At 38.4% G+C, this 26,702-nt stretch overlaps 1 protein-coding gene across 1 annotated transcript; it reads left to right on the forward strand.

The window, feature by feature from the left end:
* Positions 1-1,460: 1,460 nt before the first annotated feature.
* LOC110381418 (transferrin) lies at positions 1,461-26,238 on the forward strand. Its single transcript, XM_064042958.1, has 11 exons — positions 1,461-1,758; positions 19,429-19,537; positions 20,257-20,384; positions 20,915-21,066; positions 21,511-21,655; positions 22,116-22,267; positions 23,204-23,334; positions 23,869-24,081; positions 24,521-24,718; positions 25,177-25,535; positions 25,741-26,238. Exons 1-11 carry the CDS (start codon positions 1,662-1,664, stop codon positions 26,178-26,180), a joined length of 2,124 nt encoding a protein of 707 aa, XP_063899028.1. The 5' UTR covers positions 1,461-1,661; the 3' UTR covers positions 26,181-26,238.
* The last annotated feature ends 464 nt before the right edge of the window (positions 26,239-26,702 follow it).

A 26,702-nucleotide genomic window follows, 5' to 3' on the forward strand; every position in this document is an offset into this window, starting at 1 on the left:
TCAAATACCTAATGATGCATCTATAGATATAAATGTTATAAAGCTAAAAAAAATATGAATAAAAAATGTTTGGTTCTTTGATTGCGCTGTAATGTATATGTACATATGTATTATGATTATTTAAATGTATTCTGCATAACATCTTATGCGGCTTCGAATCTGACGCCCCTTGAGATCGTAGTGAATGTTAGTGTAGGTCCGGCAGGAGTGTCCACAAAGCAACTACATACATACATTGTATAGCACGAATCTGACGAAGTACTTTACTTTTTTGAACATCGGATTTCCTGATTTCCAACAATGAGCGATGCCATAAATCAGGAGCTAGTCTCATTAATGTATGTATTTAAAAACATTCATACCGGAATATCGAGTAGGCGTGGTAAATGGTAAGTAATTAATCAATCAGAACTGGTAGAATGCAACTTTATTAATAGGCAAACAAATGAAGGAAAATATATAACCAGTTCCTTCACTGTTGAAAAGTAAACAAAAGAATAACTTAAGATTAAGAACAAAGTCGAACAAGGTTTAGTTATGTATGAGTAACCTAGGAAATGAACCAACAGTAGCTGTACAGTTATAATATATCTTTTATTTAGATAGGCTCAAGTTCACCTATAATATCAACGACCGTTTTCTCGTAAAAAAACTGTTTTCTTTGAAAATTTAAGAAAACTGAGGTTTTTGTTGTCGGTTAACTTGAGCCTAATAGTATATTAGTTGTTAATAGTTCCTTATTTTCCACTTTTGATTGCCACCTGGTCCTAGTGATTGCAAAAGCGACTTCCGTGCATGGGGTTTTCGGTTCGACTCAGTAAGTAGCTACTTAACTTCCATAAAGAAGCCCTTAGGTAGTCTGGAAGTTGGTGATTGATACACCCGTGCATCGCAGAGCACGTAAAGGTAGGTCCTGCGCCTGATCTCTCTGCGGTCGTGTTAGATTGCCGTCCCATCGGGCTATATGAGTGAAGGAATAGTGAACAAGGGTAGCTATGTCCTGAGCAGCTGGCTAATCTTTTGAGAACAGCCGCCATGGTCCAATATTGAATATAGTTTTCCCGCGATTTCTAACATGCCACGGGGAACATTTTCCTGTAAAATATAGGTAGCTTTATGTAACTCTCAGAGTAGCTTCCCAACAGTGAAAGATTGTAGCAAATCGGTTCAGTAGTACCGGAGCATTTAAGGAACAAACCAAAAAAATATGTATTGACAGTATAGATAGGTATATTCGAAAAGTATTTCGGCGGATATATTACAATTAATAAGCTATTACGCGATCCCCTTAATGACCGATTGACGGTCATCACAAGCAGGGTCATTATCTAAATTATTGCCCAACATTAACCGACAAATTAAAATACCTACACGAATACCACCTTTTTTTAAAGACTCCATACCTGTTTAACTTAGTCGCGTTACAGTCTACTCTTATGTATGTATATTATGTGGGTAATAAAACCTTGAAGTCTCAGTTCGCGCGCGATTCATATACATATAAGACGTTTCACAAAAAACGTATCCGAACGCATAAAAATATTACAATCATGAATTAAAAAAATAAACTGTCAAATAAATTTGTCAATATTTGACAGCAATTTCGGCGCGAATTGGCTTTTTTAATGTTAATAAATTATAATTGTTGTTTTATTTAAAAAATGGCCAAAATGAATGTGAGCGTGTTTCTAGTTTTAGTTTTTTGTTGTGTAAAAGCTGTGTTGTCACAAGGAACCGGTTCAGGAAATGATGGAAATTGTAAGTACTTTGTTTGACTTTGTGTCAAAGTTTTTTTTTCATAGACAAAAGCACTGAACGAGTTGTTAACCTTGTTGTTCCTAATACAAAAAAGTTTTCTTTTTGTTTGTTTTTTTATTAGATTGTCTGCATAGATTTGTATTCATGGCTAAAAAATATTAGACTTCTAGCTAAAAATATAATAAAAAGATGTCTTACCGTGCAAAAAAACTCGTCTAACTTGTGAACTTACGAGCATAAAACCTTTTTTTCGTTTTTCTATTAAATCGTCTTGAGCAAGAATGTCGTTACCCTCTACTTTTTCTGACTTAAAAACTCGTTCAACTTATTTTTATTTTAGTAAATAGTTGTAATTAAGTGGTTTACTAATTATTATTTAATTGATTTTGATTGTAGCCAGTGATTTAAGAGATTGATCGCAGTAACTTGGTGTCTTTCTTAGAGCATTTTACGTTTAGTCAAATCTTTAGGTTTTAACATTTAGGTAAAAAAAGTTTTACAAAAAAATTAAGTCGACTTCAATAATATACCTTCTCCTTAGTCGGACAAAAACTACGATGAAAATCGCATGAAAATCGGTTAAGGTCCAAACGTGAAATAGGTATTCGCTCACAAACACAGACAGGTCAAACTGAGAAGCCTCTTTTTTCGAAGTCGGCTAAAAAGGCCGAACATACAAAGTTCAATGCTTTTTTTCACAAAAAACCCGAGTTATGACATAATGGTTCGTCTAAAAACTCGTTCTTATAATGGGCCTTCTAAAAAACCCAATCATCATTGATGCAGCCGTTCCGAGGTTACCGGTAAAGTTTGCGGATTTATTATTTATTAGCTAGCTTCCGCCCGCGGCTTGGCCCGCGTAGAGTTCGGTTATATCGCGTTTCCAAGAGAATTCTTCAAAAGTCCTTTCTCAAGGTGCACTTTATCTCTGTACCTAATTTTATAAAAATCAGTTCAGTGGTTTAGACTTGAAAGCGAAACAGACAGACAGAGTGACATTTATAATATTAGTAGGGAGTGTAGGGACTAGCTGTTTCCCGCGGTTTCACCCGCGTCCCTTGGGAGCTTTTGCCCGTGCCGGGATAGAATATAGCTTATGTTACTAGGGAAAGTGAAAGAATTTTACATATCTAATTCAGTAGTTTCGGAGCCTTTAGGGGACTCATCATCTTCCCAGCCTTTTTTCCTATGTTAGGGTCGACTTCTAGTCTAACCGAATGCTGCTGAGTACCAGTGTTTCACATACATAGCGACTGCCTCTGACCTCTTCAATCCAGTTACCCGGGCAACCCAATACCTACCCCTTGCTAAGACTGGTGTCAGACTTACTGGCTTCTGACTACCCGTAACGGCTGCCAAGGATGTTCAAATGATAGCCGGGACCTACAGTTTATCGTGCCATCCGAAATACAGAGCCTTTACGGCTGACAAACAAAATAATGATTCTTCTTTTTTATATTAAGTAGTATTTTCCGCTAGCGGCTTCGCCCGTGTGGTATGTTGATAGCCTATGTGTTAATCCAGGGTATCGCCTATCTACATACCAAACAAACAAATCGGTCCAGCCATTTTTGCGTGAAAGATTAACAAACATACATCCATACATTCTCACAAACTTTTACATTTTAGAAGTAGGATATTAGTAGGATGTTATGCGGGAACAGCGTAGCTTTCCAACTGTGATTTTTTCAAATTGATTCCGTAGTTTCGGAGCCTTCAGGGTACAAAACAAACAATCAAAATATCGTTTTTTCTTTATTATATAGTTATAGATTAATCTTACATACAAGCCGTTGAACTTAAGGTTTTTTCTCGGAAATCAATTTGTTCATGCTTTATGTGATATTTTCCTTGATTCGGGCGCTTCGGGGGTTTTCTGTACATCCGCTACAAATTCTCAAAATTGTAAGATGATAATTAATTGTGTTGTTGTGGGTAAATGACATGGTGAAAAGGCAAAAGATTTTTTATCTTTTTGCCTCAAAAATTTAATGGTATATTTTAAGGAAGGAAGTCCAATGTAGGTTTTCCGCCAAAATTGAATAAATTATGATTCGCTTAGGGATAATTTTGGAAGTAGGTAAGTAGACAGGTAGTTGCATTTATTAATTATTTCAATTTTTATAATAATTGATTGATTGTAAAGAATCTATGATAATATTATAAAGCTGAAGAGTTTGGTTATAAAATGAACGCGCTAATATGATATTAAACTATTGTCCCTTTTGGGAAAATCTTTCTAGTCTATGGAGTTTCATGCCGGCTCTTCTCCATGAGACCAACTTTTTGGAACCGTGCAATTAATGTGACGTTTCATAGGTGCCTGCAAAGGCCTATGTGAATTAAAAAGATTTTGATTTTCAGTGTTAGATACTTAGTCCATTTATCGAGGACGGCTATGTTATTTTTTATTCGGGTGCCTGAAGTGGCACATACCCATATGACTCGGGTGGATGAAACCGCTGGCAGAAGCGACTATTATAAAGACGAAAGTCAACTGCCCAAGTTTTAGGAAGTCGATTCAATGAAGAAACAGAATAAAGGAAGATATATCCATTAAACGACTTTTCAAAAAATGAGGAGCTTCTCAATTCAGATGTTTGTATTGTTTTTTTATGTTCGCGCGTGTACCTCCGTCTTTTATCAGTCGATACGAAACAAACAGGCGTCCACGATCGATTTCGGCCACGGCGGCTGTTCTCGTGTAAGGAGATCAGCCAGCTGCGCAGGACATGTTATAGTGCACGAGCATTTGCGCAGACACAGGTGCACTCCATATTCCGTCACTCTCATAACCATATAGTAATCCACTAGACACCGACTTCTAGTCTATACCGATGCACCTAAAGTTTTTTTTAACAATCTGAATACTTCTATCATCAAAACACTTTTGTCACGTGACTCCCTTTAAATACAAAACTTATTATCAGTATCAAGAATGTGACATCCATTTACATACATAATAATATTAAGCGTGCATCTTGCTATCCGCCATATTGTAAAGCAAGTTTGACCGCATCGCGTGAAGGACCTTCAAAAACGTGTTATAATGTCAAAATTATTTAGCTTTAGGAATTGTTAATGTTTTGGAAACGTTTTTAAGGTGAATATTTTGTTATTTGATTGCTTTTTTCTTTTGTTCTGAGTCAGATTGCTATTTATTATTTTATTATACAGCGGCTAGTACCTATAAGCTAGTATAAATAAAAATAGTGGTCTCGTATGTTTAACAGTTGATAGCAGTAAATCTAAGGAATTTAGGGAAGTTTCCAGCATTTTTTGAACTGACTGTCAGAACTGTCAACTGCACCAAAAAATATTTGAATTTTTATGGCTTGCATTCTATTGTAAATAAAAATACATCATCCTCATCCTCCGAGCGTTTTTCCCAACTACATATGTCGGGGTCGGCTTCCAGTCTAACCGGATGTAGCCGAGCACAAGGAGCGACTGCCTATCTGAACTCCTCAACCCATACCCGGGCAACTTAATACTCCTTGGTTAGACTGGTGTCAGACTATTATCAGACTGGTATTGTAAATAAATAATACATCTTTTTTTTCATTCTTAAATAAGCTGATGAATACCTATGTTTGGAAAAATATTTCAGTTTATGTCTACGAACTATCTAAGTCCATTAAGCTATAGGCTACTTTATCTCCGGGTGCGTGGATCCCATGTGAGTGAATTCGCTGGCACAATGACTTAATAACTCAGGATAAAACTACCTAAGCAGGTACTACAGTCTGTATATCATGCCGGATTTCATTTATAAAGTAAAACAAACAATAAAACTAACAAAGATAAGGTCAAACTTAGATTTAAAAGTGAAATAATATAAAATTTACATTAAAACCTCCACAGACACAATTAACACTTTGTATTTGTTTTTTTTTCTTCACGTGCCAGTGAGTAAGCGAGTAATATTTTTTTATTTCTTTATTTGTCTTAAGGGCTTATTACACTTTACTAAATTCAGTCGTCTAATTAGGTTTGTCTAATTAGGTTTCTAAATAATTTCATGAAAAATACCTTCCTAAATGCGATTACATTTGACTGAATTTAGTGACTGAATCATTTAGACGACTGAATTTAGTCAAGTGTAATAAGCCCTTTATAAGAGCACACTGCAAACTTTTAGTCGGCCGATAGTTCGTTTGGGCTCATAAATCAGTGTGAAGATGAATGGTAGTACGCACATTACAAAGATCAGGTGTTTAGCTTGTATTAGACTCTCTGAAACTTTGAATGGAATAACTTTTCTTGAATAACTTGGCCTCTTGTATTCTTCTAAGAACATATAGCGATACTGGTATGTATAGGTCTTTGTAAACTAGGGGGCCCGATTCTCCTAATTTTACTTAAGCGACATACGATTGACGTTCGACTCGATTCGACTGAGATCCAATCCCGACTCGATTACGATTGAAGCGTATGTGGCATTCCGCTATTTTTTCTTTGAAATAAACGTTTTTATCCTTTTCTGTCATTCAATAATGAATCATTTTTTCTGCAAATGATTTACGATTGCAAAATGATTGTACAGCAAACTACCGTATAGACCAAAATCACCAAAATAGCAGACCAATCGCACACCAATCAAATGTCAATCGAATACGATTGGTCTTTTATTAGTAGCAGAATGCCCGATATGGTTAAAACTGCTATTGCGATCATATTGCGATTCGATTTCTATTCGATTTTGACATTATTAACTTAAGAGAATCGGGGCCCTGTTTATAGAAATGCTTACGATTATTGTGGTAGATTCTGTAGTTAAGATAGATAGAGATGGAAATATGATACTTGTACGTAGTTTTATAGATACAAATGCGGTTTGATTCCTATATATAGTTATCGGCACGAATCTTCAGCTCTGACCTTCACCTGCGCAGAAGTAATTTATTGGGTCCCTTTTGTGGTATGAAGTGAGGCGCGGGAGCGGGCTACAGCGGTGATTGGCCCGCAGCGCATCGCGTCATAGCCGTCACTCGGGATTGGTTCTTTGTTAATAAATCACTTCTTCGCAGATGTAGGTCAGAGCTCTAGATTCGTGCCGATAACTATAAGTAAGTTAAGTATCTTTCGCAAAACACTTTCCTATGCGTACCTTATAATTATTTTGGAGCAATTCGTTTAGCAGATTAAAATATGTATGTAAAAAATCCTGGGAATTCATTATTCATGCTCAATAATATCATAGAATCAATTACACTGGGAATTCGTTAGTTTGAATTCAATGAAATAATTGTTAAAAATTTTATACACGTGTTAATATTCTATCCCTAACCTATATATTTCAAGTTTATATGAAGCAATAAAAATTTAATTAAAACATTGTCCTTTGAAATGAAATTAATTGAACGACTTTCCTGTTGGCTCCTTTTCTCGTCCCACATACAGAACCTTCGAATTTCCTCCTAAACTTTCCTTGTTTTCATTTAATCGCTACTATAATAATTAGTTATAGGTAGTCGCTCTAAGCAAAATATTGGTAGATACTCGAACAGATTCGGTGACTGGAAGCCAACACCAACATAGTTGGGGAATAGCTGGATGGATGATGACATGAGTCATCAGGCTGGCGCATAGGGTAGGATAATTTCTACTACAGGGGAGAAACACTTGCATGACGGGGATTTTCTGTGCACTCACTGTTTGCATAAAGTCAAAATCAAAAATTCTAACAATTTTTGAACGTCAGATACTTACAAAAGACAGTCCCCAAAACGCCCACCCTTCACCACTTCCTATGTGTTTTTGCTGGAAAGAAGAAGTGGCGCAACAAACTCCCCAGCAACACATTGTCTGTCTGTAGGTTAGAAGAACCTTTCAACAATGTTTTATGTTATGATATGAATGGCCAACTATCGGCCGACTGTTTAGTTTAGTGTTTGTTTAGTCTGCAGTGTGTAAGTAATCTAAGGCTATACCTATGTATAAATGTCTATCTAGGGTATTTCCCAAAACCTTTTAAAGATGGGTATCAGGCAGGAACTTATACGGAGGTCATAATCATTTTATTTTTTATAATTAAAAGATTGATAGCCAGTTTCACCAGTTACTGATAAAGTCTCTGTTTGGCTATCAGGAACTTATCTGAAAGATAAATTATAGCCTTTGGTTTTACAGAACGGAACTCAAATCTCTCGACATTTCAATATATCATCTACGTAGCTAATTGTCGTCTTACAATTTCGAGAATTTGTAGTGCGTGAAAGAAAAATCCAGAATCAAGGAAAATATCACATACAGCCTGAACATGGTTTCCGAGAAAAAAACTCAAGTTCAACGATTTTGTATTTGTGTTCAATTAATCTGTAGCAATATAATAACGACGAAACATTCATTTGTTTGTTTGTACCCAAAATACCTTGACACTACTGAACCGATTTAAAGAATTCTTACACTATTGGAAAACCACATTACCCCCGAGTAACTAAAGCTAGGTATATTTTATCCCGGTATGAGCAGTAGCTCCCACGGGACCCGGGTGAAAACGCGGAAAAGATACAATGCATTGTAACACAAAATAGTGCCAAGATTTTCAATACTTAAAATAATATTTAAATACGTAATAAGTACGAGTAAACACATTGGGCGTCTACTAGTCTCATTAATATCATCTATACATATAATAAATCTGTAGAAAAGTAATTTTTGTACATTGAAGAAATTGACAAAAAAAATAGCCAGCATGTTAAAGGATAACTAACAGAACCCATTTCCATCATTTTTGTCATTTTTGTCTGTTTGTCTGTTTGTCTGTTTATCTGTTTATCTGTTTGTTCGTTCGGGATTCACGTAAAATCTACGAATTCAATGCAGAAAATGCTTATATACAAACATTCTACGTAACTTGGGGTATTACTTAGTTTTTGTTTCATCGAAATCGATTCACTCTATCAAAAGATATGATTAATTTTGTGAATTCAAGATGTAAAATATTACGACACGCAATCTGTTTGTCAAAACTGTACATTTGAATGTTGTACTTATATTAGTTGATCGGCCTATTATTAACCTTTACACAGAAAATCACACCTTCATAAGTAACTTCGGAAGAAAAAAAATATGAAAATTTTGTTTAGCCAAGGTTAAAGTAGCTCCATCTGTGGTAATCTGTGTTAAATAAAATACATAAAATTTGTCAAAGGAGCGAGGTGGTAAATGACAATAAATTACCATACATTCTTTATAGAGGATTATTATTTCAACAGATGGAGTTGTGTATTTTCCGTAATTCACCATATTTTAACACGTAGTGTAATTTTTCGATAGACATTTCAATAGTGTTTGTCAGTTTGCCGTGCCACATCAAAATCCAATTATAATTATTACCTTGATGAAAGGAAAATTAATAGTTCTCAGCCAAATTTAAAACGGTGCCATCTAAATTATTTTTTGAACATTATGTCAAAAATGATGACTTTAGTATAACAATTAATTATCATTTAAAGTTACAGATGGAGTTCATATCAGGATTTTTTCATAAACATAGTTTAGCTTATCTTCCACTAATGTGGTGGCCTTAAAACAAATTACTTTGAGGTAGTAGTATTAAGTAGACCTTAATTATTTTTTCTGATGCAAAATATGTAAACTTAATCCTAAAAGAAAGGAGGATCTGTCTCTCGCAAGCGCTGCTAAGCGTGAGGTAGGTATGTAATGTAGGATTCTGTAGCTTTGAGAACAAGCCCAGATACAAAGTGCAGATAAGAAATGGGAGCTTTCTCGATTTAATACCATACACACGTAAAATGCTTTATGCGTCTGAAAACGTACAAATTGCGCGTCGCATACCAGAGACATGCTTACTTTCAACTTCTGATCGCAAATACACTGGTCACGATTACGAACAGTCTCAGTAAGACCCGAGCCAAGTCTAAAAAAACACCTTTTATATAAAACTACGTTTGATGTCATTCAATCACAAAGACAGAATTGTTTTCTGTTGCAAATCCTATCCACCTGTATCCTATCCTAATCCAGCATGCATTGCAGGTGTGCATTACACAAAAACCAATGGTAATCCTATTCGAGAAGTCAAAAGAGTCGACCTGCCAACGTCAGCTTCTGCGCTAAGCAAGTGTTCTTAATAGTACCATCAGAATTACATTCATCGTTGAATGAGGTGAATAAATTTTCAGAAACCACAATAACAGTAGGAGCCAAAGCGTATTATCGCTTCATAGAGCTCTGATTGGCCCCAGGTGACCAAGTTAGGTCTGATTTGTTCGTCCATCAGATCTTTGAAAGTGTTTCGGTGGATACTTACTGTCGTCCTGTGTGACACAAAATATGGTATATAAACGTCCTCCGCAAGAGTTACGCTATGTTTCTCCACCAAGAAATGACAAATTGCAAGCGTACATTTTGAAAATCGTGGCAAAGCTGCAGGTTTCAAGTACGAACACATGAAGTGGACTCTCTCAGATACGTACATTTTGCCTATTCGTGAACTAATGCAAACATTTCGGTGGAGTCCCGGCTTAGGCCACCACATTAGGCGTGCGCGATCCTCGGGCGTGTGAGTAGCGCGGGCGCCGCGCGTGCGACGCGAGCGCGTTGCGTGAGCGTCGCGTTTTGCTGCCCTGCGGCATTTGTAGCGCGCACGCGCCGCTCTCCTTGACGTTTAACTGCTAAGGGGTTTAGCGGGCGGCGGGGATAGCGGGCGAAGGGGTAAGAACGCAACTCGAGCGCCGCGTGCTCGCCACGAGCGCGTCGCTTGCACTCTTCACACATGCCGCAGGGCAGCAAAACGCGACGTTCATGCAGCGTGCTCGCGACGCCCGCGCTACTCAAACGCCCGAGGATCGCGCACGCCTAATGTGGGGTCAGCCTTACCATAGTGAGTAAGTGCACAGAAAATCCCCGTCATACAAGTGTTTCTCCCCAGTAGTGAAACTATCCTACCCTATGCGCCTGCTGATGATGATGACTCATTTTATCATCCATCCAGCTATTCCCCAACTATGTTGGTGTTGGCTTCCAGTCACCGAATCTGTTTGAGTACCAATATTTTGCTTGGAGCGACTACCTATCTACCTATCTTCAATCCAGTCTCACTACACAAGACGATATCCATGGTGAAACTGACAGACTTTCTGGCTTCTGATTAGTCGCAGCAGCTGCAGAGAATGTACAAATGACAGCTTTGTCAGACTCAAAGCATAAAGACATAGATTATAACTGTTTCCTGTGAAAATTACTTACGCACCATACGTAATAATTTTCCAAATTGGCTGACTAAATCCAGAGATATTCACAACGTCACAAACTTTACTTCTTTTGTTTAGATAAATGGTCACATCCACAACACAACCTTAATCAATGAATCTATGCGACTGCTAAGTGCTAATCCTAATTATACTGTCACGTGAAAGAATGCACCTACGGGATAAGTAGTATTTTGACTATTCTATATTGCCTACGCAGACGAAGTTGCGGGCAACAGCTAGTACAAAATAAATCTTTTACAAGGTCACAGACCGCATGCGGTTGATTTTTTTTTGTTTTTGCATTAAATACTTTTTATTGTGGCTGGCTGTTGAGTTCGTTTATTTTTTTGTCTGTGGTAGTTGATTAATGGTGGCAAAAAATTGATATTGTATACCTACTTACATACATATAATGCTTAATTAGGTAGGTAAATAAACTCCTGAATTCAATTTAGGGTTAGGAAAATAAACATAGCTACATCTTCTAGACACCGAAGAATAATTCTAGACTTATGTACATAACAGTATTTTTTGGTGCTTTTTAGGGTTCCGTACCCAAAGGGTAAAATGGGACCCTATTGTTTTCGCTCCTTTGTCCGTCCGTCCGTCTGTCACCAGGCTGTATCTCAGTTGAAATTTTCATAGATGATGTATTTCTGTTGCCGCTATAAAAAAAAAATACTGAAAACTAGAATACAATAAATATTTTGTAGGGTTCCTATACAACAAACGTGAAATGGTACGGAACCCTTCGTGCGCGAGTCCGACACTTGGCCGGTTTTTATTTGTAAAACGTTTTTTTTTATGTATTAGAACAAAACAGAGATACCTACATAGTTTAAACATTAGGTAAGTCTAAAAGAATTAGGTAGTAATTCAAATGATGAAGCTTCCTAGATTTATTTATTATTATAATTTATAGCAATGAAAAGTTCCTTGAAAGCTCATAATATTACCTATAAAATAAAGTCAGGTGATGCTTATGTTGTAAGAATTATCGCTTTTTAAAAAGAAAATACTTAACCATATGGTCAACAGCAACCTATAAATACACCAATAAAACAATGATTCACCCTCGCTTTCATTTCAACCAGTTTCAAAAAACCCGGTCAAGTGCAAGTCAGACTCACGCACGAAGGGTTCCGTACTATCTATACCTACTCAAACGAGTATACCTACTAATATAATAAAGAGGAAACATCATCCCTACTTCTATACTAAAAGGTATAATACGAATGAAACATTTGGTTTTGTTTGTTTGCCTTGGAAACTACTGAAACGATTTTAAAAACTCATTTACTGTCGGAAAGCTAGATTATTCCCGAGTAGGGCTGCCATCTCGAATTTCGCCAAACCCGGACAAACATTAAAAAACCCGGACATTTGGCGTAAATCGCATTTTCTCCCCGAACGAGTGCGAATTTTTTTAACAAAATAATACCTAATTTGTAATCCATTTACTATTAACATACTTAAATTCAATGAGGTGCTTCCTTACATGAAAAGTGTCCGGGTTTTCCCCGGACAAATCCGGGGAAACCAAGACGAATGGCAGCCCTATTCCCGAGTAACATAGGCTATTTTTTTCCGGATATCAGCAGTAGTTTCCACGGGACGCGGGTGAAACCATGGGAAAATGGCTAGTACAAACCTTTTGGGTACGGAACCCCAAAAGAAGAACTTTAAAAGGAAAAGTGGTCAACCATCTTGGATGCATTTTTACGTAACAGGGAATTTTGGTGACCTCACTTTTGTTATAAGAAATATCAATTTATTACTAGTAGTCTTCTAAAGAATGGCTAAAAATAAATACGAGTGTGATTTTGTGGTTTTTATATGTAAATAAATATATTCCTAAGAGAGCGTACAATGATTGAGTGAGTTATTCAGTAGTTTTTCGCAGAAAACTATGACGTTTACTGAATACTGATATCCTGCGGTTCTCCTTGTATCCTGAAGAACTTACTTATAGTACGTTTTCTTCAGTGAGGAAACACATTGCATGGTTGTGTTTGTATTTTTTTATGTATGAAGTTGTGTTTTTCTTGTTGGAATTCCTACTAAAATAAATAAATAAACTGTAGGTATCCAATATCTGTATATTCTGTAAAACTAGGTCTGTATTTAGTATTGAAAAAAAAAATTCTTCAGTATTTTAGACGAAAGGCAACAAATAGGTACCTACTCATTTAGATAAAACTCGCTTTTATTCAAATTATTTTTATTCAACTAAGTTGTTTTTAAATAAAACGAGCACAAGATTAATTTATGCACAAGTTCACGCGACTCTGTAACAATTCTCTAAAACTGCTGAACCAGTTCCGATGCGGTTCCGAGGCGTGTCAAGGCGACTGCAAGTGACATCACCTAGTCTATTGTTTTTCTTCGAGTTTATTTATGGTTTCCTAGTTGACGTTTATAAGTATGCGTAACACATAATATGATGAAATGAAACTTTGAATAAATAAGTATCTTTGTAGCTTGCCATCATCTCCCGAGCCTTTTCCCAACTATGTTGGGGCCAGCTTCCAGTCTAACCGGATGCAGCTGAGTACCAGTGTTTTACAAGGAGCGACTGCTTATCTGACCTCCTCAACCCAGTTACCCGGGCAACCCGATACCGCTTGGAAAACTGGGACCTTCTCAACATTATAATTTTTTTAAGTATTATTTTTAATACGTGCATCAGAGAGCACGTGAATGTCGGTCCTGCTTGTGATCTCTCTCCGGTCGTGTCGGATTGTCGTCCCATCGCGCTATGAGAGTGAAGGAATAGTGAATGCACCTGTGTCCAAGCAAAATAGGCAATTCCGATATTATTTCAGTTTTAGTTGGTTGAACTTGTTTGCATAAAGATGTCCTTTCAGGCATATCTTAATTAGCATCAGACGCTTCTAACGTTCGCTCTAATTATTTACTAATTGCTATATACCATTCGAACTATTATGTAACAGTTCATATACACCGTGACATTTTAGTCGTCTTACAACGGCAGCCCACTTCATGTATCCAATGACTAGAACACGTTCATTAAGAAAATATATATATTTATGACATTTGAATAATTCAAAAATAAAAATAAATTCATTATTATGACGCATAACATAGATTATAAAAACACCCTGTAGTGAGCGCGGCCCGAGTCTTTATCAATGGAGCGGCGCGGTGCGGCGCGGTTCGGCGTCTTTATCAAAGTTCATTCACCCTAGCGCAAAATAAGTTTCTTACTATTGCAATCTTAATGTTCTCATTATGTAGCAGTTTGTAAACTTGCACTCTTACTTAACTTGTAACACTTAATTCCAATTCTTCCTTCATACTTTTACGGGCTTAGGACCGTCAGAAACATTTTTCGTAATAAAACCAAAACAAAGTGATGTAAGTTGACAATGACGTACCTATTATCAGGCCTCTGTCACTCTCTGTACTCGCGCGCGATAAATGCCTACCGCTCGCTGGGTTACCGGTAGCCCCACGCGGCTCAGGGCGCACAACAGTCACACGCGCCGCGCGCGCTCCAATATTATTATTTTTATTTCGTGCGGGTTGATCACTCCTCGGTTCCGTAACATTATTAGATTGTTAGGCGCAGCGTACAATCTTCTTGCTTCCCTTAAATTGTCACCAGCTATTGCGTGCACGCGTACCATTTGTAGATACTCGATATTCGAGTAGCGACGGTTCCTATCACTCATCATGCAAGACGTATACCCTATTCACTCGTAGCGATCGCGAACAACACTTGATTACCGGTAGTGCGCGCACACTTCCACTTGCGGTGTTCGGACGGCAACTGAGCCACAGAATGACCTTTAAAACCAATTTTTAAGTAAAAGGCGGCATTTATCAAAGTCCACGTGGACTCTTTGAAAAGTGCCGTCGTCGTCTTTGGCGGTGCCGTCGTGCCGCTCGTGGATTGAATCTCATTGGATGACAGTCCACGTGGACTGTGCTAGATTGGCTTACGATATTTTGTCTCGTAAAAAATGGAGATGGAACGATCACTCGACTCGAGCGCTGGGAAGGTACTACTTTCTACCGTTTGATACGTAAACATTATTAACAGGATGTTTCTTATTTCTAATGTATTATTTATTTTTCTTTGCACCTATTATCTTAATTAATGCTATAAAATTAATAATCATGTCTAGTGGTATTTTATGTCGGATACATTCAGTGGACCACCTTTGTAAGACGACTAAAAAGTCGCGGTGTATATTATGTAACATTTAAGGCTTATTTTACTAAAAAAAGTAAATGAATTACTGTGAATTTCTGCCAGCGTTTTCGTTCTCTGAGGAAACTTATTCCCGCATCCGGAAAAAAGTAACCATAGTAACTATTAGTAGTATTAGCTATATTTGCCTGTATGTTATCCTGATATTATATAAGCTTTATAATTGAAATCAATTTGGTAGTTTTGCGTGAAAAAGGAACAATCATTCATGCAAACTTTAGCCACTATTTAGTAATCTGTGCTTTAGCTTTAATAATACCTGTAAGTTTTTAGGTACTTACTTAAATGCTATGTTTTTTTAGCATTTAATACCCCGAGGTAATAAATCGAGGCTTGGGTGCAGGATGTAGGAGACTATATACCTACATAGTACTCTCATGCATATGCACATACAGCAAAGATCCCACAAATTAGCCGCAAATGCAATAATTAATCAAGCTAAATACTTTTCTAAGCATATACCTTACCGATTGCTAAGAAAACTTAAAGTACCTAAGGTTTATTTTACCACTAACATAAATAACATTTATAATAAACACGACAGGTGTGATGGGCGTTAAACAGAGCCTGTAATCAAGCGACCTCAAGGCGCCAGGCCGGTCATCCATCATTTTCCTTTATGCTAATACTGTTGGTCAACGACAGTTATAAATATAGGTACAATAATATTAAAAACAGGTAATATGTACTAATATTATAAGCAGAGATTAAAGAAGGATAGTACTTAAACATACCTCTTCTTATACAGAGAAGGAACGGGCGTTAATCACAACGGGACCCAATTTTTGCCATGTTTCAAATTCGTATACTACATATCCTACTAACATAAATGCGATGGGCGCATAGATGTTTGTTCATCTTTAACGCAAAAACTATCTAATGTTTTTTTATGAAATTTGGCGGTAAAATATCTTGTACATCATCAGAATAACATAGTTTACTTTTTATCCAAGTGCTGGCAGTAGTTCCATCATGAAGCGGCTAAAGCTAGATTTGCGAAAGAAAATATTTATTTATTTAATATTTGGAGAACCAACAGCAGTAACATTAAATAAGTAATTATAATGTAATTAAATATTATAAAGTTACATACTCTTAGCAAAAGAAAAAGTAAAAAAATTGTAACAGGCATTGTAAAATTGCAAAGTTAGGGTGGGGACCCCCTTTTTTTACAATGAAACCATCAATGTATCTTGTTTTTTGATGACTTAAGTACTTGATAACAACTTAGCAGGATGTTATTGCTTATTGGCACAATCAATATGAGAAATAATGACACGCTAGAGTTACGCAAATATTGTTTTTCCTCGTATCTGTACAAGGTAAGTTACAAGTTAATTTAGATGGGTAAATATAGGTATGACTATTTATAGAAACGAAATATTAAAGAATGGGTTTTAATTATAAAGGCTAAAAAAAGATAGAACATGGACCTAACAGTATTGGCAGATTATTGGTTTTTCATCGTACAAAGTATACAAACAATTATGGCCATTTACTAAATTGTTTTTTTTTTCGCAATTTTCTCATTCAGTTGACCAACAATAAGATATAGCTAAGTTGGTAATTATGCAGGTAAAAACGTTAATTAGTCAAGATAATTTGATTAAAAAGACTACCACATCTTTGAAGAAACTATTTTGGAAGGCACGTTTTCAAATTGGTGGGTCCCGGCTATCCTTTGAACATCTTCGGCAGTCTTTACGTGTAGTCAGAAGCCAGAAAGTCTGACGACCAGTCTTGCGAAGGGGTGTCGAATTGCCCGGATAACTGGATTGAGGAGATTAGATAGGCAGTCGCTCCTTGTGAAACACTGATAGTACCTACTCAGCTGCATCCTATTAGACTGGAAGCCGACTCCAACATAGTTGGGAAAAAGGTTAGACAGATGATTCAGCTGCATCCGATTACACTAGAAGTTAACCTAATATAGTTGGGAAAATCCTAGGCACCTGATGATATTTGTTGAAACTATCACACAATGCTGACACAACGTCTGGGGAACGCCCTTGACGCTTGACACGTAATCTCACAATGTGTCATCAGTGTTGTTAATGGGAACCGGTTTCCGAAAGATGATGTTGCTCCAATGAGAGAGATTGGATTGAACTATTATTTAAATCTTTTTTAAATCAAGTTACCTACCTTTTTTTTTTTAACGACGTCAAAAATCATCAAATGACCCCTTCCGCTGTGGGTTAGCAGCGGAGAGGGAGTGTCAGACTCTTACTGACTAAAAACCGTCGTGTTCCGTCACAGGCCTTTTATGTACCAGGGCCGCGGTATCTCTTTCGAACAACCCGCAGCCCAACAAGCCGCAGCCCAAGAACCCGCTAGTCGCTTTCCAGCGGTTTCACTCGAGTCCTGTGGGAACTACTGCTTATACCGGGATAAAGTGTATCCTACGTATCTCGGGAAGAGTTCAGCTTTCCAACAGTGAAATAATTTTTCAATCGGTTCAATTGTTTCGGGTAAAAAAAAAAACAAACAAAAAATTCTTCGTAGATATAACAGCTATAGAAAACGGCGTTAAAGCCGTGCATTTTTTTTTAATTATCCATAACATAACATACAGATTTTTTTTTGGGATTATCACGAACAGACAGACTTTGCTTTTACTTCTTACTTTGCTGAATTGCACTTAAACATATTTTAAGGAAAAACAAACTTTTGATAATATCTGAAGGCTTCTTAAAACTTAAAAAAAAACCTACCAAATTGAGAACCTCCGCATTTTTTGTTAGCTTTAAAATTCTCACGCCACAAACCGCAGGTTAGCCGTCAAAACACAAAATGCTACTTAAATAAGTATCTATTTTGTTACCTCTTGCTAAACCTTGGCATTAAAACTAGAAACTAAAAGCTTCACAAACAAATGCAAATGGTTTGTCATCTAACACAAAATATATTATCACATAAAAGTTATGCTAGACATTTAACTTGATAGTCTCCTTGTGTTAAAGACTGAATAAACTATATGATAATAGGGCCCAGCACGGCCAAGGCCTGCCGGGGCTGCGGGTTGTTCGAAAGAGATACCGCGGCCCTGGTACATAAAAGGCCTGTGACGGAACACGACGGTTTTTAGTCAGTAAGAGTCTGACACTCCCTCTCCGCTGCTAACCCACAGCGGAAGGGGTCATTTGATGATTTTTGACGTCGTTAAAAAAAATGTTGCTTCAAAATTAGCAAGATTTAGGCAAGTACCAATGCAACTGTTCTAAGTTTGTATGTACGTTCTTAGCATATCTTAGATTAGAAACCAATGACCGGCTGTCATTGAAAATCTTTGGTAGTCGTTACGACTTACGGGTAGTTAGAAGCCACTAAGTCTAACTGTCTTACCTAGGGGTATTGGGTTGTCCAGGTAACTGGGTTGAGGAGGTTAGATAGGCAGTCGCTCCTTGTTAAGCGCTGGTACTCAGCTACATTCAGCTACAGCCGATTAGACTAGAAGCCGACCCCAACATAGTTGGGAAAAACGCTCGGAGGATGATGATGAGGTAGAACCGCCTAAACCAACTAGTTTTATGTTCTGCATTTTATAAACATAATACAGACAGACGTTTTTTATGCTTATTTGTAATGATTCAAGACTTTTGACATTGGTTAAAACTGCTAATTTATCATCCTTTGTTAACCAGCTACGATGGAGGAGGTTCATAATTAATTTAAAGTAGGTACTTACCTTCTTATTGTCTGTATTTAGGTCAAGAGCATGTCATTATATCATATTTGTTTTGTTAGTCATTTGTTATGTTTTTAATTGGCCATGTTAAAAGCAAAGTTATGTGGGCGTACGATTATGCTTACAAAATGAAATGTATTTTTAAGAACCTTTATTTATTATAGCTTCTGACAAAGGTTGTCCTTTCTCAGGCTTTGTCTTTCTACGTGAGTACCAGACTTAACAATCGGTTCAGTGGTTTTGGCGTGAAAGCCTGACAAGTCAAACAAACAGACAGAGTCACTTATGAACTGCGTAGCCTTAATTACCACAATTGATTATACCTAATAAATAATTGAGAACATCGGAATTTTGTCTTCATCGGAAAATATAGTTTCCTACCTATGTTCTCATTTTTTTAACTCAGCATCATATGCAAATGGAGGCACGATTTGAAAAACCTTTTCCTAAACAATCCTTCTAAACTAAGTGTGTATATGTAGGTGCATATTTTTAAAATCTTAAATTATTAATTCTTTTGACAGTGCGCCTCTGCATTGTGGAAGGCCGAGGGCTGTACAAGCGTGCGCCCACGCATTGCCCCATACTGGACAAGGAGAAAGCTGGCGTCGAATGTGTGTTGGGGACTGACAGGTAATTAAAATCTTTATTCCTGTACCTGATTTACATCTGCAATCTAATCTAAGAGACTACATATCTGTATGTCCATAGATTCAGTAGTGTTGGTATGGAAGCCAGACGGTAGTATGTTAGTTAGGCAAGATGTGTGCTAGCCAAAGTCAACGTCAAATATGTTTATTAGAAATTAGGCTCATTAAATTTCATGCAATTGGAGAGCACCCGTAAAACGGCAATCTTTTCATTCTGGTCCTTCTAACTATATGCCTGATTTAAATAAATCCTACTAATATTATAAACGCGAAAGTTTGTATGTATGGATGTATGGATGTTTGTTACTCTTTCACGCAAAAACTACTGAATGGATTTTAATGAAACTTTACAATAATATAGCTTATACATCAGAATAACACATAGGCTACAATTTGTAAACATATTGTTCGAAATACTAAACCTGCGCAGACGAAGTCGCGGGCACCAGCTGGTTAATAAATAAAGACAAAATTAGAGCGGTATAACTGGGGAGTTATTAGTGTTCCACCACTTCTTCCCAGCAAAATCACATAAGCAGTGGTGAAGGGCTAGGGTTTTGGTAGTTGTCTTTGACACTCAAAAAGTGCTGATTTTCAGTCTACTTCGAAAATTCCTTTTCATCTTTTATGATTATTATGTGATAAATACTCTTATTTATACAAATAAGTAACTTAAAATAAACATAATCTATTGTTTTCCAGACTAGACTGCCTTCGACGAATCAGTAAAGGAACAGTCGACTTCGGCGTGTTCAGCCCTGAAGACCTGATCGCGGCGCAGTGGGCCAACATCGATGTACTGGTCACCAACGAGCTCAGGTTTAGAGCTAGTGAGTATTTATAGGATTATATGTGTTTTCTTCTTATGTATATTCTGAGATTAGATGATTCCAGTGACTTCGTACACGTTCCTTCAGAACTATGTTCTACGTAAGTGTGTGAATAAAATGAAGCCTGTAAAGAATAAGTTACATACTGCAAAGTTTCATCAAAATGGCTAGAAAAATGCACAAAAATCCACGAAAGCTTCTGTCAACGGTTTTACCCGCTTCCTGAAAGAACTACTTTCCGGTCTCGGATAAAATGAGCCTATATTTCACTTGATATACCTACATGCTCTACTATTGCCAACTTTCATTAAAATTCATTCAGCAGATTATTCGTAAAAGACGATCAAACATCCAAATCGTACACACGAACTTACGTGTAGGTATATACTTTATTTATTTATTTACATAGTTATATACATAGATATTTACAACACAAAAAAAACTATCCTAGTAAAACAATACAAAAAAAAAACGTGTATATTAGAAAGATTTGCAATATCAGCTACATAACCAAACTCTTCCGATTTCAGGACCGTACGCCCGCAATATAGTCGCCATAGTGAACAGACGCATCCTGCCTGACAGCTCGTCCACCTTACATGCCGTGCTGAAGAACAGTACGCTCTGCCACCCGGGGGAGACCATGGATGATCTGCGGCCGCTTAGCGAGACTCTGTCTGGGGTAAGTTGGGGACAAAAATCATCATTTTCCGAGCCTTTTCACTACTATCTTGGGGTCGGCTTCCAGTCTAAACGGATGCAGCTGAGTACCAGTGTTTTACAAGCGACTGCCCTATCTGACCTCCCCAACCCAGTTATGCGGGCAACGCAATACCCCTTGGTTAGACTAGTGTCTAGTGGCTGGCTTCTGACTACCTGTAACGACTGCCAAGGATGTTCTGGTTGTTGTTGTTTTGGTTTTGAATTCGAGTTTGAATTTCGTTTTCTGTAAGTGACGTAAACGCAAGCGCTACTGCCTTGCTCGGGGTCTCTGGTTCGATTCCTAGGTCGGTCTCAAATGAAGTTGTGGGTTTTAGAAACTTTCTCAAAGGAGGGGAAGAAGTGGCACATGGCTGTCTTTTCTCGAAGGATATAAACTAAATCAAATCTTTCTCTATATTTCCAGTATCTGGAATCACTAGTCCTGGAACGTGTTTGCGACCCTACACGCTCCAACACTGAGAACAAGCTGAAGGCTCTCGCTGACTTCTACGGCAAGGCGTGCAAGGCAGGACCCTGGGTGCCTGATAAGAACCGCGATGATGAACTTAGTAAGTATACTAGCAGAATCTCTTCTAATATTATAAAGCTTATGAACACTGATGTACGCCCTAATTTTGGGAAATCTTTCAGTGTTAGATAGTCTATTTATTGAAGAAAGCTTTCGGTTACTTTTTATCAGGGTGTACCGAGTAGTTCACACGAGATGCGGGTAAAACCGCTAGCAACAAAGTTTAAACTTCAAAAATGGTAAAATGTAACAGGTACTTTCTTCAGAAGGCATTGTATGCCTGATTATTTTATAGCTATAACATTTACCTATCTATACAAAAAAAAATGGGATAGTGGCAGGAGAATGATGATGACGATGACGAGTTGGCATTAGAAAAGCTGTTACTTATCCGTCTATCTGGTATTATCCTCAGCAATTACCGTTATGTGAACGCGAGGAACATCAACCAACTTATACTTGAAGGCATACTCATGAATTCCTCTATCTTTCTCTTCCAGAACGCCAATTCCCTTCACTCTGCGCCGCCTGCGCTCGATCCTGTACTGCAGCGGATCGCTACTGGGGCAACACTGGCTCCCTCACATGCCTGACCGAAGGCGTCGGTGACGTCACGTGGGGAGAGGCTGATGACATCGCTGCTTATTTTAATGTGAGCTCTATTTGCTTGACGTAAGGTTGTAATTAGATTACTGGGGCAACACAGGCTCCCTGACTTGTTTAACCGAAGGAGTTGGTGACGTCACGTGGGGAGAGGCTGATGACATCGCTGCTTATTTTAATGTGAGCTCTATTTGCTTGACGTAAGGTTGTAATTAGATTACTGGGGCAACACAGGCTCCCTGACTTGTTTAACCGAAGGAGTTGGTGACGTCACGTGGGGAGAGGCTGATGACATCGCTGCTTATTTTAATGTGAGCTCTATTTGCTTGACGTAAGGTTGTAATTAGATTACTGGGGCAACACAGGCTCCCTGACTTGTTTAACCGAAGGAGTTGGTGACGTCACGTGGGGAGAGGCTGATGACATCGCTGCTTATTTTAATGTGAGCTCTATTTGCTTGACGTAAGGTTGTAATTAGATTACTGGGGCAACACAAGCTCCCTGACTTGTTTAACCGAAGGAGTTGGTGACGTCACGTGGGGGGAGGCTGATGACATCGCTGCTTATTTTAATGTGAGCTCTATTCATATGCCGAGCCTTTTCCCAACAACGTTGGGGTTGGCTTCTAGTTTAACCAGATGTAGCTGACCAGTCTTCAACCCAGTTATTCGGGCAACCCAATACCCCTTGGTATGACTAGTGTCAGATTTACTGGTTTCTTTCAACACGTAACGACTGTCAAAGATATTCAAATGACAGCCGGCATAATTTATCGTGCTTTCCGAAACAGGTAAGAACTCGTCATGACAAAATGGTCCACAGACCGACCTTGCCAAGAGTTGTTTAACCTTGCGATCGATTGATTCGCGCAGCTTTGAATTGCCCACGAGCTCTTCGTAGAAGAAACATTTTCTGTATGTCACAGTGCCGCACTCCAGTGGAATTTCGCCGTTTTAAACTCATGTATTTGTTATCTCCATTGCAGATCAATGACAGTTCAAGTCTATCAGGCGCGGATAACTTCGCGTACCTCTGCCGGGATGGCACCTGGCGAGATCTGACGCAGGAGCCCTGCGTCTGGCTGAGAAGACCTTGGAATGTTATTGTTGCTAAGAGGTATGTGTGATTTTCTCGTTCATTTGTTTATTTACTAGAGCTTATCGTTTAACCTATGTTCTGTGGGAAATCTGTTATGCGATACTGGAGTGGCTTTCCTTGATGAATGAGAGCTAGAACACCGAAAAAATATTTAGAATTGGGACTGCACTTCTAAAGCAGCTTCCTGGATAAAAAAATGATGTAATAGAAGTCTCGATTTCGTATCCCATTTCGGCCACGGTGGTTGTTTTTGTTCAAGGAAACCAGCCAGCTACATCCTGCGTAATATATAGAAAAGTGCATAAGCATTTGCGCAGACACAGGTGCACTCACTATTCATTCACCTTCTTAGCCCGACGACACGACAATCCGACACCACCGGAGAGATTCCAGGCACAGCATCAGTCACCAATATCCAGACTACGGACTGCTTTGGCTTTGGAAAAGTTCCAAAAATCCAGAAAGCCATTTCGGCCCGACCCGGGACACTACGACTCTGCCACTAGACTTATTACATTTAAGCTATAAGCTAACCCTACTCTTCATTTCCAGAAAAGCATCAGAAGCAGTAGGCAAGTTAGCAGCCGCCCTCACGAACAGCTCGGTGACAGTAGACCGGCACTGGCGCGGCGCCCTCTCAGCACTGCTGGAGAGCAACCAGGCGCTGCCGGAGCCTCTCCATCCTCCTCGAGCCCCGCTTGACTACTTGGCAAGAGCTGATGGCTTCCGTGAAGCTTATAGTCAGGCTGGATGTCATCCGCCTAGGTGAGGATTCTTAGTAGCTCCGACATACTTTTTGCAAGTTTATCGACGGCATAAATGTCTTTCCATATACCCCGTTTTTAATGTAATTAAATGTACCTTCTCCCCGATGTACTATGACTATATCTCTCTCTTATGTACGCACCTATGTCTCTCTTGTGTACTCCCCCTATGTCTCTCTCTTATGTACGCCCCCTATGTCTCTCTTGTGTATTCCCCCTATATTTTTCTTATGTATTCCCCCTATATCTCTTTTGTGTACTCCCCTATATCTCTCTCGTATGTACTCCCCCTGTCTCCCTTATGTACTACTCCTATGTCTCTCTCTTATGTGCTCTTCGTATATACTCCCTTATGTACCTACTCTCTTCTGCACTCCCTTATGTGGTAAGGGGAGGTACTAAGGGACACCCTGACCTAACCAAAACTGTTCCAATTTCAGACACATAAACTTCTGCACCACCTCACTCCTAGCGAAAAACAAGTGCGAATGGCTAAGCGAGGCGGGCGCGGTGTACGGCATAGCGCCCCCCCTGCAGTGCGTGATGAGGAGTAGCACCCAGGAGTGCATGGCGGCTGTGGAAGCTGGGGACTGCGATGCTACTGCTGCTGATAGTGACTGGCTGGTTGCTGGACTTAGGTAGGTGATAAGAAGAAAGAGTCCTTCGTGTTTCTGAAGGCACGTACATATGTAATTTAAGTTTTAGTCTTCTGTGTTTTGGAAGACAGTAGGTCCCAACTGTCATTTGATCATCTTTGGGCAGCAGTAACAGGTAGGCAGAAATCAGAATTGAATTTGTCTTACCAAGGGTTTATGTAACGCTATGCAGAGGTGTATTGGGTTGTAAGGGTAACTGGATTGAGGTCAGATATGCAGATGATCCATGTAGAACATTAAAATTCAATTGCATCCAATTGGTTTCATGAGGAATTTCTTGTATCCTATGATTAGATAGATTTGAATTCCATTCCGAAGAAAAAGGACACCTTTGCTCTATCATTACCTACCTTAATCATTCTCCGTTAAATTAAAAAAAAACCTTAGTTTTTCCCAGCTTTTCTTGCAAATCTAATCGAAAATTCTTTAACCTATTTCAGAGACTACTCTCTAACACCGGTCCTGCACGAAGTAACGCCAATCGTCGAAAAAACAAGCACGATAGTAGCTTACGTGAACGCCGACGCCAAAATATCCAAGATGGCCGATTTACGCGGCAAACGAGCCGCTTTCCCTCGCTACGATGGCGCTGCCTGGCATTCAGTTCAACGTTACATTACAGACCACGAGAAAATATCTTGTAAAGATTATGTAGAAGGATATTTTAAAGAAATCTGTGCTCCAGGGCTTGATGGAAAGAAATGTTATGAAGCTGGAGAAATGGAGGCATTGAACTCTCTTGTTGAAGGGAAGAGTGATGTCGCTTTTATTAGTATGGCTACTTTTAATGCTTTTAAAGGTGAGATTTACAGTTGAACTATTAACCGTTAAAAAAAAATAAGGTTCGCAGTTTTTGACATCCCTATTTTGACTCCTCGAATTTTTAACTTCCCCGTTTTGACTACTCAACCTTTTGACTTCCCCTTTATGACATACAACGTGATTACCCAATTTTTATTTGATTGGAAAAAAAGCTTAACTGAAATGTTTCATTTATTTTGCAGATAAAAAAGGAGCAACATCAGAAGAAGTTAAGAAAATCGTTCCTCTCTGTCCAGAAGGCAACCAGAAATACTGCTTCGTCAGTTGGTCCAACCTTGGCCACATATTTGTCGCCAAAAATGTCACCGACATCCGCAAACACGAGATAATAAACGTCTTCACAAAGTTGGACCAACTGTTTGGCAAACATCCGCCGTTCCACAACGCTATGTTCTCAATGTATGGGCCCTTTAATCATGAAACTGAAGTAATATTCCATAGTAATACTAAAAGTTTAGCAACAAGTGCTGTATTAAAAACTCATCCTTACGACAAAATCTCATACAACCTCGAACTCTTTGTGTCAAATATGACAGACTTCACTTGTGGTTTTGGCGCGAAAATTACGCCATCTTTATCTATGTTGTTCGTAACTCTAGTCGTATTTTTAATTTATAGTTAATGTTTAGATTTAGTTGAACGCTTTGTGATGTAAATAATAAACAATTTTTATATTTTTAGTTGTGGTTTCATTTCATGGCAATCCTTAACTGTTATGTCTTTGTCCTGGGCTACTTTTTGCTTGCGAAAGTAAAAGTAAATAATCCACACAGTGAGGAGGACCTAACATGACCAGAAATACCTATGGCGGCAAGTTTAAGTACAGTTTTGTGGTCGTACAGAAGAATGTGAATAAGTATATAAACTACCGCCGCAACAATGCTGCTCAGCGTCCCTTTCAATGATGAATTGTCCATTTATCTAAGGGCCTATGCGTACCATGGTGTGTCGATACAAATAACAACAAATTGCTCTCTAGGATAAAAACAGGCCGTCGACGCACATCTACACAACGTGTGGTTTGTACGCGCCTTACTAATATTCAAGGCATACTACATTTACATAGGTACAATACTACACTGGATGGCGTGCACTTGGAGAGGCCTATGTCCAGCAGTGGACTGCGATAGGCTGATGATGATGA

The sequence above is a fragment of the Helicoverpa armigera genome, chromosome 30 (genome assembly GCF_030705265.1).
Source record: "Helicoverpa armigera isolate CAAS_96S chromosome 30, ASM3070526v1, whole genome shotgun sequence".
NCBI lineage: Eukaryota > Metazoa > Arthropoda > Insecta > Lepidoptera > Noctuidae > Helicoverpa > Helicoverpa armigera.